This window comes from Botrytis fragariae (genome assembly GCF_013461495.1).
Source record: "Botrytis fragariae strain BVB16 chromosome Unknown tig00000223, whole genome shotgun sequence".
NCBI lineage: Eukaryota > Fungi > Ascomycota > Leotiomycetes > Helotiales > Sclerotiniaceae > Botrytis > Botrytis fragariae.
In genome coordinates, this window is record NW_023501001.1 from 340,635 (window position 1) to 356,035 (window position 15,401).

At 43.3% G+C, this 15,401-nt stretch overlaps 8 protein-coding genes across 8 annotated transcripts; 1 reads left to right on the forward strand and 7 right to left on the reverse strand.

Moving 5' to 3' along the window:
* Positions 1-39: 39 nt before the first annotated feature.
* Positions 40-1,789, forward strand: Bfra_010837 (putative signal recognition particle 54 kda protein; the record flags this gene model as incomplete). Its single annotated transcript, XM_037341169.1, has 4 exons — positions 40-117; positions 177-1,532; positions 1,585-1,650; positions 1,703-1,789. 4 exons carry the CDS (start codon positions 40-42, stop codon positions 1,787-1,789), a joined length of 1,587 nt encoding a protein of 528 aa, XP_037188588.1.
* Positions 1,790-2,367: 578 nt separating this feature from the next.
* Positions 2,368-3,879, reverse strand: Bfra_010838 (putative integral membrane protein; the record flags this gene model as incomplete). Its single annotated transcript, XM_037341170.1, has 4 exons — positions 2,368-3,014; positions 3,085-3,502; positions 3,566-3,721; positions 3,871-3,879. The coding sequence occupies 4 exons, from the start codon at positions 3,877-3,879 to the stop codon at positions 2,368-2,370; spliced, it is 1,230 nt and encodes a 409-aa protein (XP_037188589.1).
* A 1,370-nt stretch (positions 3,880-5,249) lies between these two features.
* Positions 5,250-6,457, reverse strand: Bfra_010839 (putative nad binding rossmann fold oxidoreductase protein; the record flags this gene model as incomplete). Its single annotated transcript, XM_037341171.1, has 3 exons — positions 5,250-5,697; positions 5,750-6,354; positions 6,407-6,457. The coding sequence occupies 3 exons, from the start codon at positions 6,455-6,457 to the stop codon at positions 5,250-5,252; spliced, it is 1,104 nt and encodes a 367-aa protein (XP_037188590.1).
* A 1,117-nt stretch (positions 6,458-7,574) lies between these two features.
* On the reverse strand, positions 7,575-8,850 carry Bfra_010840 (uncharacterized protein; the record flags this gene model as incomplete). Its single annotated transcript, XM_037341172.1, has 2 exons — positions 7,575-8,557; positions 8,619-8,850. The coding sequence occupies 2 exons, from the start codon at positions 8,848-8,850 to the stop codon at positions 7,575-7,577; spliced, it is 1,215 nt and encodes a 404-aa protein (XP_037188591.1).
* An 811-nt stretch (positions 8,851-9,661) lies between these two features.
* Bfra_010841 (putative ribosomal protein l27 protein) lies at positions 9,662-10,080 on the reverse strand (the record flags this gene model as incomplete). Its single annotated transcript, XM_037341173.1, has 2 exons — positions 9,662-9,984; positions 10,053-10,080. The coding sequence occupies 2 exons, from the start codon at positions 10,078-10,080 to the stop codon at positions 9,662-9,664; spliced, it is 351 nt and encodes a 116-aa protein (XP_037188592.1).
* Positions 10,081-10,091: 11 nt separating this feature from the next.
* Positions 10,092-11,012, reverse strand: Bfra_010842 (putative ribosomal protein l27 protein; the record flags this gene model as incomplete). The annotated part of the gene is made up of 1 exon (XM_037341174.1): positions 10,092-11,012. The coding sequence occupies one exon, from the start codon at positions 11,010-11,012 to the stop codon at positions 10,092-10,094; it is 921 nt and encodes a 306-aa protein (XP_037188593.1).
* A 901-nt stretch (positions 11,013-11,913) lies between these two features.
* Bfra_010843ia (putative het domain protein) lies at positions 11,914-13,717 on the reverse strand (the record flags this gene model as incomplete). The annotated part of the gene is made up of 3 exons (XM_037341175.1): positions 11,914-13,214; positions 13,276-13,342; positions 13,535-13,717. The coding sequence occupies 3 exons, from the start codon at positions 13,715-13,717 to the stop codon at positions 11,914-11,916; spliced, it is 1,551 nt and encodes a 516-aa protein (XP_037188594.1).
* A 679-nt stretch (positions 13,718-14,396) lies between these two features.
* On the reverse strand, positions 14,397-15,161 carry Bfra_010844 (uncharacterized protein; the record flags this gene model as incomplete). The annotated part of the gene is made up of 3 exons (XM_037341176.1): positions 14,397-14,462; positions 14,513-14,749; positions 14,823-15,161. The coding sequence occupies 3 exons, from the start codon at positions 15,159-15,161 to the stop codon at positions 14,397-14,399; spliced, it is 642 nt and encodes a 213-aa protein (XP_037188595.1).
* Between the last annotated feature and the right edge of the window lie 240 nt (positions 15,162-15,401).

The window sequence follows — 15,401 nt, forward strand, 5'->3', positions numbered from 1 at the left end:
AAGTCTGTCAATAAAGCTGTCGCATAAACTATTACAATCATGGTTCTTCAAGATTTAGGTCGGCGCATAAATGCTGCAGTTACAGATCTCACAAGATCTAGCAATTTGGATGAAAAGGTCAGTGTCAAGGACAATTGTCAAGATCTCTCAACGTTCCTCCTACTAATATCAATTAGGCATTCGATGGCATGATCAAGGAGATTTGTTCTGCATTGCTCGAGGCCGATGTAAATGTAAAGTTAGTGGGAAACCTACGAAAATCCATCAAAGCCTCCGTGAACTTTAAAGAGCTTGCCCCAGCTGTCAACAAGAAGAAAGTCATTCAAAAGGCTGTATATGATGAACTAGTCAAGCTTGTCGATCCTCATGCCGAACCTTTCAAGCCAAAGAAGGGCAAAGCGAATATTATCATGTTTGTTGGATTGCAGGGAGCTGGAAAGACTACGACGTGTACAAAATTGGCAAGATGGTATCAATCAAGGGGGTTCAAGGCTTGTTTGGTTTGCGCGGATACCTTCCGTGCAGGTGCTTTCGATCAGTTGAAACAAAACGCTACAAAGGCTAAAATTCCATATTACGGTTCTCTCACACAAACGGATCCAGCAGTTGTGGCGAAGGAGGGTGTGGATAAATTTAAGAAGGAGAAATTCGAGATTATTATTGTGGACACCAGTGGAAGACATCGACAAGAAGATGCTCTGTTTCAAGAAATGGTGGATATTCAAACAGCTGTGAAGCCCGACCAAACTGTAATGGTAATGGATGCCAGTATAGGACAGCAAGCTGAGGCACAAAGTAAGGCCTTCAAAGAGACTGCTGACTTTGGAGCCATTATTATCACGAAAACCGATGGGCATGCAAGCGGAGGTGGTGCAATCTCTGCAGTTGCAGCAACACATACACCTATCATATTTATCGGAACCGGAGAACATATGCTTGATTTAGAAAAATTCGCACCCACACAATTTGTTTCCAAACTACTGGGTATGGGAGATATGCAAGGACTTATGGAGCATGTTCAGTCTTTGAAGTTAGATCAAAAGGACACCATGAAGCACATCGTGGAGGGTATTTTTACAGTTCGTGATCTTCGCGATCAATTATCTAATATAATGAAGATGGGACCTCTTTCGAAGATGGCTGGTATGATTCCGGGTATGGGAAATATGATGCAAGGAATGGACGATGAGGATGGTGCCATGAAACTCAAACGTATGATTTACATTTGTGATTCTATGACGGCCAAAGAACTCGATTCAGACGGAAAAATATTCCTCGAACAACCCACTAGAATGACGAGGATAGCTTGCGGCAGTGGTACAAGTGTAAGGGAAATAGAGGACTTATTAACTCAACACAAGATGATGGCTGGTATGGCAAAGACAATGGGTGGAAGTATGAAGAATATGCAAAAAGCACAAGGTGCAATGGGAGGTGCAAACAAACAACAACAAATGGCCGCCATGCAAAAGAGACTCGCTTCGATGGGAGGCGGTGGAGGCGGTGGAATGCCAGATTTGAGTAGCATGATGGTATGTCCTGCTAACCATTTTGATGTCAAATCACCGCTAACAATCGTTATAGAAAATGCTCGGTGGTGGTGGTGCTGGAGGCATGCCCGGTGGTATGCCTGATATGTCTAGTCTGATGGTATATCCTCTAGTTTATCCTCAGTATTGATACCTTGCTAACTTGTCTTTAGAAAATGATGGGTGGCGGCGGTATGCCTGGAATGCCTGGAATGCCCGGGATGGGAGGCGCTCCAGCGGGTAGAGGGGGCAGAAGGTAATATCTTCGTATCAATTGTACATCATCAAGAAACGAAGGAAACGGATGGGGACAAGGTACCTAGGTCAATAATGTATGCATTAAGCGACGGCGTTCAGGTAATGAAACCATTTGTCTGGGATAGATATTTGAATTATCGACCATTGAGATATTGACGAAATCTATGTTCTTGGATAAGCTCCATATTTCTGTAATCAACTTTGTGTATTGTAGAGAATCATTTGATGAAGAATAGTCTCAGAATTCGCATGCATTGACAAGGATCCACGCAGTGTAAGACGATAAGTCATAGGTATAAGTGCCACAGTAATGAATTATGAGCCTATTTTCTTAGTCAATTTTTGGTAATTCAAAATCCAGATTCATAGCTGGAAGTATCTTCTCTTCGGATCTTTCCCGCCCCCTTGCTTTCCCTTTTTAGTCCTTTCCGTTTCCAAAAAAAAAATGGTATAGTTGGTATATATAATAAACGCCTTGCTTCGAGTTCCACGAAGTATCCTGGCATCCAGCCGTCCCTTTATCTATCCACAATTGCGCCATTCAAACCACCTCAAAGAATTAGTACCCCTTTGTACTAGTCTACGTCCCAACTCCCACAACCGGAACGCCGCTCAACTCCCGCACCCTGTCCCTAATTCTCTCCTCTTCATCTGTCCCATCATCAACAAGACCAATCCAATCTTCCTCGTCCACTACAGCTCTCGACCCCTTTCGCGAACCAAGTACACTCATTTCCCATTCCTCTCTGCCTCTTCCTCTGCTCCTTTCTTTCCTTCCCATTCCAGGTCGATCATTATTGAGAGAACTCAGTGATCCACCCACCGTGAATCTCGACGCCATTCTAAAATCATTTTGCGGCATCTCTTCTCCTCCTATCTTCACATTCCCGCTATTCCCCTGCAAACCCACAGCCGAGCTCTTTCTTCTCCTTCCAACTGTCGTTGCCTGACTCCTACTCGCAGTCGCCGCACTTTTCAACCACGTAATATCGGGCACCATTTTCCTCACCAGCGGTCTTAGACACGGCGCACTAACACAGAACAATGCAGTATTAAGTTCAATACTCGACCACGTTGTGATTTCCCACAGATCCCACGTATAATCTCTACTGGTAAAAATGGGCTTAGAGCGAATGAAGCGAATGATCGAGGCGATGATGACGAGGATACCGAAACTGACGATCGCGACTAGTGTTGCCTTTTGACGTTTGTTGATTTTGAGGGGTACTTTTTGGCATCGTTAAAAACCGTTCTTCTCGATTGAAAAATACAGGAGGGTAAGGAAGATAATACATACAAACTCTTGGCACAACAAAAAGAATAAGCGCCACATCGCTGAAGACACTACAAGTGGTAAAGGCAATGATTCCCGGCAAGGGATCAATACAACGAACTTGTTCCACGCTGAGGTCCCACTGCGAAACGATTGGATCGCATTGGAAAATGACAATCAACGTAAGAGGAATCGTTGATACAATTTGGAAAGCCAATAGACTGTATACGATGATTCTACTCAGTCGATCTTGGAAGATTCGTGAATAGACCAGACAGATGGCAACTCTTACCGTCATAAGAGATACTTGGTAGAGGATTCGAGACACGAAAGCGAGGATGAAGAAGGGCTCTATGTCTGACGGGGTCTGGAGTTCAACATGACGGCCGCCGCCATAGCTACAGAAGAGTGCATTGTTGACTGCGACGAGGATGGTAAGGATCTGTTCCAGTTATTAGAGAGGATCAACAGTAAAGTGACCTTATAGTGTAATGAAGTATCGTACCCATGCTATAACAATGCAAAAGTCATCCCATCCCCAGTTTCTAGTGATGACTCCCCGAGTATAGAGACGTCCGGCCACAAATGTCGTACCCAAAGCTGTTGGAAGTATCGTTCCTACGAGTAGTAAATGTACTCTTGTATCATTCAATTCATCGCCCTGATGTTCCGTTAGTATTTCATTATACAACGAAGCTATAGAACACGCTTCTTCTGGTTGATCCTGACAGCTACTACGCAAGTTGGATTAAGAACTTAAAGGGGCACTAGCCTTCACAGGAAGATTGCAATGAATGAAGCTCGACTTACTGAAGACATTACCAGCAAAGTAAACTTGCATTCGACGAGCCAGGGTAAGATGTCAACATTGGCGATATGTCACAAAATATGGGGAGAAGAACTCTTTTCATAATCTAAACCACCCCAAGTTCCCTTTCCATTCTTAACGAACGCCTTCCTACTCCGAACTTTTAAGAGAAGTCCTCACACAAGGTTGGTGTTGAGATTGAGTCTGTGCGACTAACTGTCCCCGTCTGCAAACGATATCCATTATCCATGATGCACGTATGAAAAATGAAACTTTATTCTGTTTACCACAAACTCGCTACTTGGGCTCAATCTAGATCACAAAGCCGTGCGCATTTTCACGAAAACATGAAATGACTTGTGTGTGGAACGAGAAGATTATTGCCAAGCATAGAAATGAGAGTTTCACGGCAGACGATCATGGGGTAACCCTAACCATTCCAATAGGTCCCCACATTAATGCGGGGGGAATATTTTCCGTTGATGATTTACTCGAGTAGACAGGATGCGGATACTCGTTGGCATATCCGGATGACTTATTCCTCTATCGTGTACATGATGTATTATAGACCTCGAGTAATACAAACAAACTTTGCAGCTTTTCCGGACCAACCAAAGCACATTCACAATGTGCTTGCCAAGAAGTCGAAGGATTGCAATCTCACAAGGTTTGCGGCTTGCCGTTCAATATGATCTAGAGCTGACATGTACCTTGGAGTATTCAAAGATCATGTTATACCCAATCATGAAGCCCAATCGTGGCGAATATCTACACTACGACGAAACATGAGCAAACTTTGTCGTTTCTATTAAATCACTTGTGGCTATGTAGTTCGTTCGAAAATCTATATAGAAGATTCATTACAGACAAACGAAGTTCCTGTCCCAGGTATAAAACTGTTTTTACCAAAAGTGGTTCAAATAGCGAAACTGGTTTCCATCATGAACGACCTAAAGACGAATGTTTGAAGGCATGTTTCAGGGAAGAACGTTGACAAGCGATGAGGTGCTGAAACGGGAACAAATTGTCTGGGAATTAAATCATTTTAGCGAACAGTATCACACACTAGTTGTGATAATTAATATATTATAGTTGAGGACGGGAGAATTCTAGGCTCAATCGGACCCGAAAGACGAATCCTACAAACAGCGGTATTGAAAAATTGGTCAGAAGCAGCGTTAGTCAAGATGAGATGTAGAACAGTATGTAGCAGGCAACTTTACCAAACATCATTCGGTAAGGATCAAACCATTGAAATTTCCAAAGGCGTTGTTTGCAAGGTAAAGAAGACTCCATGAACTTGGGTGTAGATGATGAAAACCTTGTTGCGCTTTGACTTCTTGAAAACGTCGGGTTTTATTGTTCTACCTAGGTATGTATTCTATTGTAGGGAATTTGAGGATTGAAGGATCATCTTGAAAAGATCCAAATCTTGCTTCGCGTCTTGTACACTTGTCTTAGGGGTCTTTCCATTGATAACACAATCATGGAAATCTAAAAATTCCAAAGTATATGGATCCTCATACGTTTTCCTCACAGTTCTTTCCTGGTATCCCGATTCGCCAATTCTTTCCCTGATTGTCATCGTGACGGGAAGCCCTTTGATATATCCACTATCGTAATTGACCCGAACGATCTTGTCCTCCGAATATACCTCTAGGTGTGCGTCAAATGTTGGGACGCCATGAACACCCGACTCATATGTTACAGCAAAGCCATCAAATTGGAATAATACTGTCCAAAATGGTAAGCTTAGAGATGATCCTAGCACTTTTTGAGGCATTCCACCAAGTATTTCTCTCATTGCACTCAAATCATGAGTAGCGAGACTAGAAAATCAGTAAGTGACTGATGAAATCTGAAGTTGTGTGGGGATATTACATTGAAAAGAATCCGAAAAACTCCTTAGCCGCAGGAGTTACGTCCATCCCATACTCTTTCCCAAGGGCGTGGATGATCTGCTCATTCAGAACCGCTGACATAGCTTCGGAATCCGCCTGCCTGTAATCTGAGAATTTTTTAGGGAATGTCGCCGATTGATCAACGAAATTGCTGTTGTGTCCGATGATATCTCTGACACGGGCATATTGGATCTTGCCCAGGCCACCTACTTCCTTTACGGCATCAACGAATGCCTGGGCGTAGCGCCTTTGGTACCCAACAAAGATCTTGCCTGCCGATCCCTTTTCGGCTTCTTCAAGCTGCTCAATATCTCGGAAACATAAGCACAATGGCTTTTCTACTAGGGTGTATTTATCATTATGTAGGGCAAGTATGGCCTGGGACGCATGGAAACCGTGTGCGCTTGTTATCAGAACCACATCGACATCGGAAGACGAACAAAGCTGTGCCGCATCTGTGGTTATTTTGGGGGTGTTCCCAGCAACTTTTTTTGAACAATGCTCCAGAGCAGCTTCAGAGGGGTCACAGAGGTATGTGATGGTGAAATAGTCGGATAGGTTGTTCAGGACTGTGATATGTGAGACCTGTATTTGAGAGTTAGTTGCGTTTGCTGCAGACGTTCCTAGATGACAATACCTGTGCAATCTCCCCTAACCCTATAATTCCAACTCGTAATATTTCAGGCATTTTTGTGAGATGTGTGTATGGATGATTGGCAAGTAATTTGATAGGAATGTTTCTCGATAGGACCAATACTTGGTAGGCTGATGAATGATAGAACTAATACTTGACGGGACGGATAATGATGGGACTGATACTTAAGGATTGTTTTCTAAAGATTGAATCTTGGTAGAACGGGATTTTTCAGAAAAGGAAGAAATTGCTAGAATTTCGGGCCGATGAGGGAAAGAATTACCTAGTAGTTGAATAAGGAAGTGACGATCAAAAGTAGCTCACAGCAATATTGAGTATTCGTAGTTTCCCAATATGTCAATCTACAACAGTAAATGAATGTTATACCTGATATCGAACAAACCTGACGAAGGGCGACAACCGAAAATGCAGTATCGCATCACAGATCCACGATAGTGGGGTGGGCATGTCTGTGATCTCGCTATGGAACTTATCTTTGATGAACGATACTTCGCGTGAGATCAATGTAAGATCACGATCTCGTTCACTTGATGGAATCAAATCTGTTCCACGTTGTCTGTATATCAAAGTGTACAATGTATGAATGTCATTTTGCTTGGTTTTTATGAAGCTTCTTCACTGTAATGTCGTTTTTGGTTGATGGTCCGTGCTCTCAGAAAGTTATGTAACACTCTTATTAATTCTCAGACACCTTGAAAATCGTGCAAAGTGATAGCAGAGACTCTATAAGATGTCAAATCAACACCTGGCTGTTGTCACAACTTCAAATCAAGATATTCTTTGTCGTCCATATCACGAGAGGGATTGAATCGATTTCCGGTATATTACGACTGGAGCCCCGTCCAAGGCAAGTTTTCACAAATAAACCACATCATCTTGTCGAAGCACCAAAACATACCTACCTAGTATATACTAGCAAAAGGCTCAAGTTGAACATTAATTTATATAAACTATATTAGATATATTCTAAAAAACACTCTATGAGCAAATCGGAAAATCTTATCATATACAACATTTCCATCTCACCTCGCAAGAGATACCTCTCATACTCCATATGAAATGTTCCTCACGAACATCTTGTGAATCTGATAAATGGCCAAAATCTTCTCGGAGAATTGTGATCGGAATCATCATCATAATTTGAACATTCTCATCTTGTAGGACTGGTTTCTGTTCCATGACTTGGTTTCCCCGGCTCACTACCTAACTCCACTCTATTCCCATTCAAAGGATTCAGAGCAGTTGCGTCCAGCTCGGAGTATTGATGGCCTGGATCGCTATATATTTGACTATTTGAAAATCTGTGTGTGTTGGAGTCGGGTGAAACAGGGACGTCATCTTTCGGTGGCTGATAATACTCCGGTATAGCAGGAGGAATATACACAGTATTCGCCAATTCAGTTGTATGTTGTACAGGATAAGCCGGTTTTGCAATACTGGTACGATTATCGTAGAAGGGCGGTGGTGAATTTGGCGGTGGTCCGTGATATGGGTTATCAGGGAGGGTTGTTGAGACTTGAGGTGGAGGCTGTGGTGGTGAGGGATTTGATTTCTTCCTCCTGACAAAGAAAGCGATGGCAAAAATCAAAAGCGCAATTACTGCCACACCTCCAACAGCTCCACCGATAATAGCTCCTAGTGGAACTCCGGATTTCTTTTGAGTTGTTGAGCCTGCGAATGGAGTTGCTAGTGACGATGAAGATGCTGAGCTACGCGAACCTGCAGAGGTCACTGAACTTCGAGAAGCGCTGCTTACATCCTGAGCATCATCTCCACTTTGAATGCTGCTCGCTACTGAGGCGACACTTCGAGATAAAGTGACAGAAGACGCGACAGTCGTTGAAGCAGTACCAGTGACTGGGTAGTCAGACATGAGATAAAATGCCGGAGACGTTACGCAGCGATACATGCTTCTTTGAGGGTTATTCCAGAGGAAAGTTGCACAATAAGGAAAATCGGAATCGTTGCAGCATCCTGTTAACCCGTCTGCTAGAGCACAAAGCGCCGAGGACGAGGAGTAGTCAATGCAAGCGGTGAATATATCGCAAGAATTGATATCTCCGGTACAGCATCCGACAGCAGAATATGAATTATGGGCACAGTAGCCTGCTCCAGAACAAGTATAAGGTTCCGCTTCATGTTGTTAGTTTATATCTGTCTTTTTGCATGCGAAGTTGACTGTTGAAGTACTAACATTGAATGCCATTGTAATATCCGCAAGTGTTATTCGCAGTTGTTTGACGTTTCAATAGATCCAGCACCTTCAGAGCATTGTTCGGAGCTGCTGTTGGACTGGGACTCCACCCTCCTTGCACCGGTGCTCGATTGTTTGCAGTAGACGTTTGAACTGCTGGTGTCCAGGGAAGCGCCTTCGCCAAAATTGCTGGCAAAAGACTCGAGCCCACCAGAAACAACGAAAAAATCATTTTGTGCTACCAAAACTTAATCACTACGAACGATTTGGGCGACTGGCATTCAAGATCTACAATTTACGCATTGTGTTCAGAGGGGAAGGAACATTCAAATAAACTCTCAACGGCACAAAACCCCTACTATCCTACTGCCTATTGTACAGCACAAAAGAAAATTGATCAAATCAGCTCGTGATATTGATGGACGTTGAGGCTCAATTTATGCAGCCAATTTCTACCATACTTAAAATAAGTACCATTTCAAGCCTAACGTCTGAATAAAGTTAAGGTTCCTCCAGCTTCTCAATGTTTAAGCCTGAAAGGATCACTTTGCGGGATGGGGATTAATCTGATTGGGAAGTTTTGGGGGCTTTTGGTGGGGAATCTTTCAGCTGTCAGTTAAACTAGTGAACGCCACGAGAATACGGGTCCGTAGTTGGTGAGACATTCTAGGTTGCAGGGGTCAACACGGGAGCACTCTCTTTTCACGAACACATTCAGTCCGCAGATAATCTTCTGAATGGGCTGACTCAAGATAGATTCGGGAAAGCTTTTTCTGCCTTGCAGGATTCTGGTGGAGGAGTACTTGCGAAAAGCATGGTATGTATATAATTCCCTAATGCGGAGCTTCAACCCTCTTAAACAAATAATGCCCCCTTTCATGACTGCGAGTGCAATAAAAAATCATTGGTTTCCTGCTGCATTCGCCAAAAAAAATCCAGGCCTTCTCTAAATGAAAACCCCCGTTTCATGTACTGCAAATGCAAGTGCATCAAAGTGTAACTCCAATTCGCGAGAAATTTCAGATATCTCCTTTCAACTTCCTTCACTGATTTACCAATGTAGAAGCACTTGGAATTGAGGTGATGTGCAAGACACACTCATGACCATCTTGGTTTTTGGCCGAGCAGATCTCTCCTTCTCTAATACGCCACATCCCACCTTTCGATATGCGAAACTTCTCGATTCCGAGGAATACCCATATGCTACCTTGAGCTACAGAGCAGACTTGTATTACAGTGCTTTTACTCTTGAAGATAAAGGTTTCACGGTTTTTAATGTGCCAAATGTTGAAGTTGACGCCTCCTAAATTAATACCTTGAGCTTGTCGCATTGGGGATTGGATGTAGTTGGATGAAAATGCAACGTCTAAGTGGGCAGAAAGGAATTAGCAATAATTGAGATACCGAGATGGGAAATCGGTGAATGCAACTTACTCTCCTCTCTTTGGGCGTCCTTTTCCATTGGATCACCGATCATTGCTCGAATTTTCCAGTGCTAAACTCCCATTCGTCATCCTTAGATTTAGGTGCGGCTGATTTGGCGGATGTTGGTTTGGCACGTGTTGATTGAGTAGTCTGTGGACTGGAAGCTTCTGTTGAGAAGGTTGGTGGCGGTTGAGAAAAGGCATTATCAGTTGACCCACGTCTTCTTCTGAAAGGTGAAGCTGGAGGTAAGATCGGAGTCGAGATTGTGGGAGGAACATACAGTGGATTCATCCGACTTGGAGAAGCCTGTGGGAGAATAGGAGGTGGTGGACCATGGCTCAAGGATCTTTTTGGTCGGGTAGGAGGAAGAATTGGACTGGATGTTGGTGGTAAGATTGGGCTGTGAGATCGAACGGGTAAGTTAGATGTTTCGCGCGCAGCTGTATCACGATTCATCTCGAATCTCTCGATTTCTGCCTCCTCTTCCTCATCAACAACGTGCGGTGGGCGATAGTTACTACTAGGTTCTTCAAAATGTACGGTCCTGTTCTTCTTCGTCTTATTTTTCTTCTTTTTGCCACCGCCTCCATCTTTGTTCATTTTCGCATGCTTTACTTCCATAGCTGTAGCAACTTTGGGTGTCAAATCTTGAGAATCGTCAGGAGGTGATAAGATCGGCTCTCCCAACTCCACGCTCATATCTCCTAAGCCTCCACTCATTAATGTGTCTTGTTGCTGTGATTGAGAAGACTTGTGCTTAGACTTCTTTCTCTTCTTTCCGCCTCCGCTTTGTTCGGCCTGGTTTTGAGGATGGTGACTCTTTTTTTTCTTATGCTGGTGTGTGTGATTGTTTGAAGTGCCATTTGCATTTGGACTTTTGGAACTGATATCGTGAATTTGGTCGGGATCATGTTCACGTTTGACGCCCTTATTGGGACGGTACCCGCTGCTGCTGGGAAGAACAACCATTGGGTACGCTGTCAAATTTGAGTTGAATTGTTAGTTTGATTCTTGTTTTATCAGGCTCGATTGGTATAAGACGCAGGTGGGGTTTGCAGAGAGGAAATGGGTAGGAAGAGAAGAAGGTGCAAAGGTTTGAATTGCAACGCAAGCAAAGATCGATTCAAAGGAAGATGCTAGAATGAATTCAGAGTAACTTACACATCTTGGATAAACCCGTTGCGCACGCGTGTTTGTATTCGATGCGACGAGTTAAAGCTGTTGCTCTTTCAGTTGTTGAAGCTGTGAAGAAAACAGCAGGATAGAAATTTTTCAGACGAGAGATGAGGGAAGAAAGATCGATTTCGATTCTCAGTTTTAGAAACTGAAATCTTTTACTTTACTTATCCTATCTTCTTTTCTTTTATTTTTCCTCCCAGAAGTGAAGCTCCCAATCTTTTATTGTTGACCTCGGACCCAAAAATGATAGTGAATCTGATATATTTTGGTATCTTTTTGGGCGGGGAAACTTTATTGGCTGGGCTTTATTTGTTTCGTTTGTTGTTGGCAGGGGTTCCGGGTCGGTTCTTTTGTTGGATGAGGTATACTAGGTATGCATATTACCTAGGTAGGTATTTAGGTATACAAACAGACAAATGGTGTATGGCATATGGGATATGGGATGTCGCATGGCCTTTTTGATGGTATGTTTGTAACAACAATCATATAACACTCGCTCGTGCGTCTCTCTTGGATTTTGAGGGCCTGAGATGCTGTTGGCACTATCATATTCTTCTGGAAGAGATATGATGTCTAGATTTTAAGAGTGTTTTCATTTTCAATTTTCGGAAACATCTCGATTGGCACAACTTGTTGCAATGTCTTCTTCGTTAATATACTTTCATCGACAATGCTAAGTGTCTGTTATCCTTTAAGACAAGAGAACATAAATTGTCGATGCGTCCATCTCTAATTCCATTGTCTCCTCGTCAAACGAAGTCAGATCGGTTACATGGCGTGTTTTGTCATTTAAATCAAGATGCCGTGTGAACAACGCTGTGCCAAGTACCTGCCATACTTTGGCGTTTCCCGATTTTCCAATTTGACGCAGTAGAAGAGCTCTCGAGACCCCGCTGATCCAGCAAACTAGGTCTCCCGGGCGGGCTAGGCTTGTCGCAATTCCCATTTTCCAGGGTGTTTCTCTGCGGTAGTAGTTTTTGACGAGAAATAGATTTGAGCTAGGAGCCGTCGTTGAGATATCTTGTGATGCAACAGAGTATTCGGCTTGCAGTTGTTTAATCTTGCACTCGTCAACAAATTCTGGGGTTCTGTGATAGTTACACGAATTTTTCCAAGGCACACTACTCATGTGACTGAAAGCAATTGATTCTAGCTCGGAGTTTTTTGCTTCTAAAATATAGTGCGTCAGTTCATCGTTCTCACGGTGGGCTTCACCGAGCTCCTTTGGAAAATTTTGTAAAATTTCAGAGTCCCATCGATCGGCCTTTTGCATATTCGAAACTATTTCGGTAGGGGAAGGGCTGACAGCTACCATGCATCCGACGACATAGCCTTTGAGTCCAAATACTTCGGGACTGCTGTTTTTGGTATCTTCTATGCAGAGGGTCAGAGTAGATTGCGAATGGTTCAATGGTAGAGCTTGTTCAAGGGGCCCCGAGTTCGCTCCGATCAGCAGACTCTTAACGAGCCCTCCAACAGAAATAATATCGTCTTTCGAAAGACCCCCACCACGATTCATAAACTTCATTGTATCCACCCATACTTTGACCAGAGATTTGTCGTAATCCATGGGAAATCCGATAGTATCAGCTGCTGAACCAACTAAGCCGTATATCTTATCTCTTGGCTCCTTGCATAACGCTTCTCGATGGTCACTCAAGAGCTTACGAAAAATATGGGCACCAGAATATTTTTCTCGAAGCAGTGAGTTTAACCTCCAAGCACCCTCGTCACTATTATTGTGCAAAGTTACCAATTTGATGAATGCCTTCCAAGACATGTCGATTTCACCAAAAAGAACTTCTATCTGCCGTGCTCGCCCGATCTCTTGAATTATCCATAACCTGTTCCAATATCTATCAGCGCATAGCTCTTTAACCATTTCTCGTTCCTCATTGTCCGCAATCAAGATATCCTCGTCTTTTACCCTATATTCGGCGATTCGAGCGTTTCTTCCGACCGAATCGTAGTCTCTGAGGTGGTATCTGATGCCTGCGGACCTTCTGTGTATATTCTTTCAAAAACAACACGATCATTTCGAGCTCTAGCTAACTTCTTGTATCTCTCGTACTTCTTCCCCAGCCACATAATGACGGATTTCGCTTGAAAGTATATCCGTTCTATTATCATCAGTTGCTTGTTACGTTCAGTACTATCGTTTTGATTAATGCAAATCGCATCGACCCAGAACTGCAACTGCATTCCCAATTTGCGAAAACAATGGAGAGCATAATTGTTTTGTTCGCATTATCGTCTCCCCACATGTATGACAACGCTCTGAACCTAGGTCTTTCGCCAAACTTGGTACTGACCAACTTGCACGACAGCGTATCATTCTCTTTCAGGGACGGTTCTATCATTAGAAGCCGGAAAGAGTCACTATCGGAATCCGAGTCCAGTGGCTCATAAATGAAAGGTCCCAAAGGCTGAGATGCATCGAAAATAGTTGGGATAGACTCTACATCATTTCGACGTCGTGCTTGAATAGCCACCATGATGCTTTTTGATCCTTTCACTATTTTCTGATATGAAAAAAGACAGTGTTGTTATTATGGTGAGGTGCATGGGCTTCTTAAATACACCAATTGCTGGACTCCCAGGATCATGTGTTTGCTTATATATCCAAGCCTTAGTGGTGTGTAGTGTTGCAGCTCAGCCGAGTTTCCTAATCTTGATATGGTTAGCGCTAAAGCAATTATGATAGGCTTGCTGACTACTCTAATTGTTAGATTCTCCGGAACCACACTTCAGCGTATATGTGACGTTTGAACTTTGTTACAAGAAAATTTTGCTCCACGGGGCTGTCTTGTCAGAAGCGAAGATATTTCCATGTCCCCGTTGCCGTGGTTCTAGCGAGCTAGCTAGTTAATAGAAAGGTTTCCATAGTATGTCAACTCACCAAAATATTATTGCGTATATCAAATTAGAGGTAGCATGCATGGACTCGCGAATTTTGAAAAGGAGCTCGATTCGACTAACTAGGCACTAACATTACAAAAAAACAAAAGGAAAACAAAAGCTGAACGACCCAAACACCCAATGATAACAGAGATATGAAAACAAGACAAGGGACTAGGTGGCCACCTAGCACACATGTCTGATGGCAGGTCCACGATGGAGCCAACCTTTGATTAATCCTTCTCGAGCTGCTGTTTCGAAAACTAGATGCTCTCTCTAATTGCAGGTCAAATCACCAGTCTTTCCGTCGAATGAGCAGCGGGAATTATATGTGTAGGAAAGCTAGCGAGGTGTTAGTATTGTTTACTATCAGACAGGAATAGTCTTCTTACGTTGATGTATCCACCCTCGGATCGAGTATAGAATGCGTTGTTTCCAGTCATGTACATGCAGTCGTAATCAGTGTTGAGAAGACCAAGAGAAAGCTTAGCGCTGACTTTTCCGACGATACCAGCAGGGTTTTTGAGGGAATATCCCTTGTTGTAGCAGACGGCAGCGGGGTATTTGTTGTAATCTGGGTTTCTGGACCACATGTTGGCAGTGGTTGTTTGAGTGAATTTCTCGCGGGCCTGGAAAATATTATTAGTACCATCTCGCATGTGAAAATCTCTTTGGGGACTCCATGTTTGAGGAGCAACTTACATCATTCCATTTTCCAAGGTTCGCAATGGTTTGGCTACCAATCTCAACGGCGATCTTGGTCAAGATGGCAACACCATTGATGGCGGCGATTCCAGCTACAACTACAACTGGCGCAATGCGCTTTTGAAGTGCTTGGGTGGGCTCATCGTCAACCTTTGCGACCAATGATCCCGAGGCATCAAATTGTCCACTGAAGTGGGATTCGGTGGAAGCAGGAACAACACTGTTGGGAGCAGTGGAAATTGGGGCGTCAGCTGAAGTTGTAGCTGCCGCTTGTGGGAGAGCAGCTCCTTGTGCAATAGCAGCGCAAGCGAGGAGGGTGATAACTGAGAACTTCATTTTGATGGATGTGAGTGATTGATTTTCCTTTGAACAGAGAGAATGGATTTGAAGACGAATGTTAAGTGAATACAGTGTTTGGTTTGGTTTGGTTTGTTTGTAGAGTGAGTATAGAATGGATGTGATGATGATGATGATGATTATAATTCGAATTTGAGGGAAACCAGAGAGGTTTATATACTCTTCGATCCTCATATAACTTTCATCTTCATCCATCTAGTTCATCTTGTTTGTCCATGC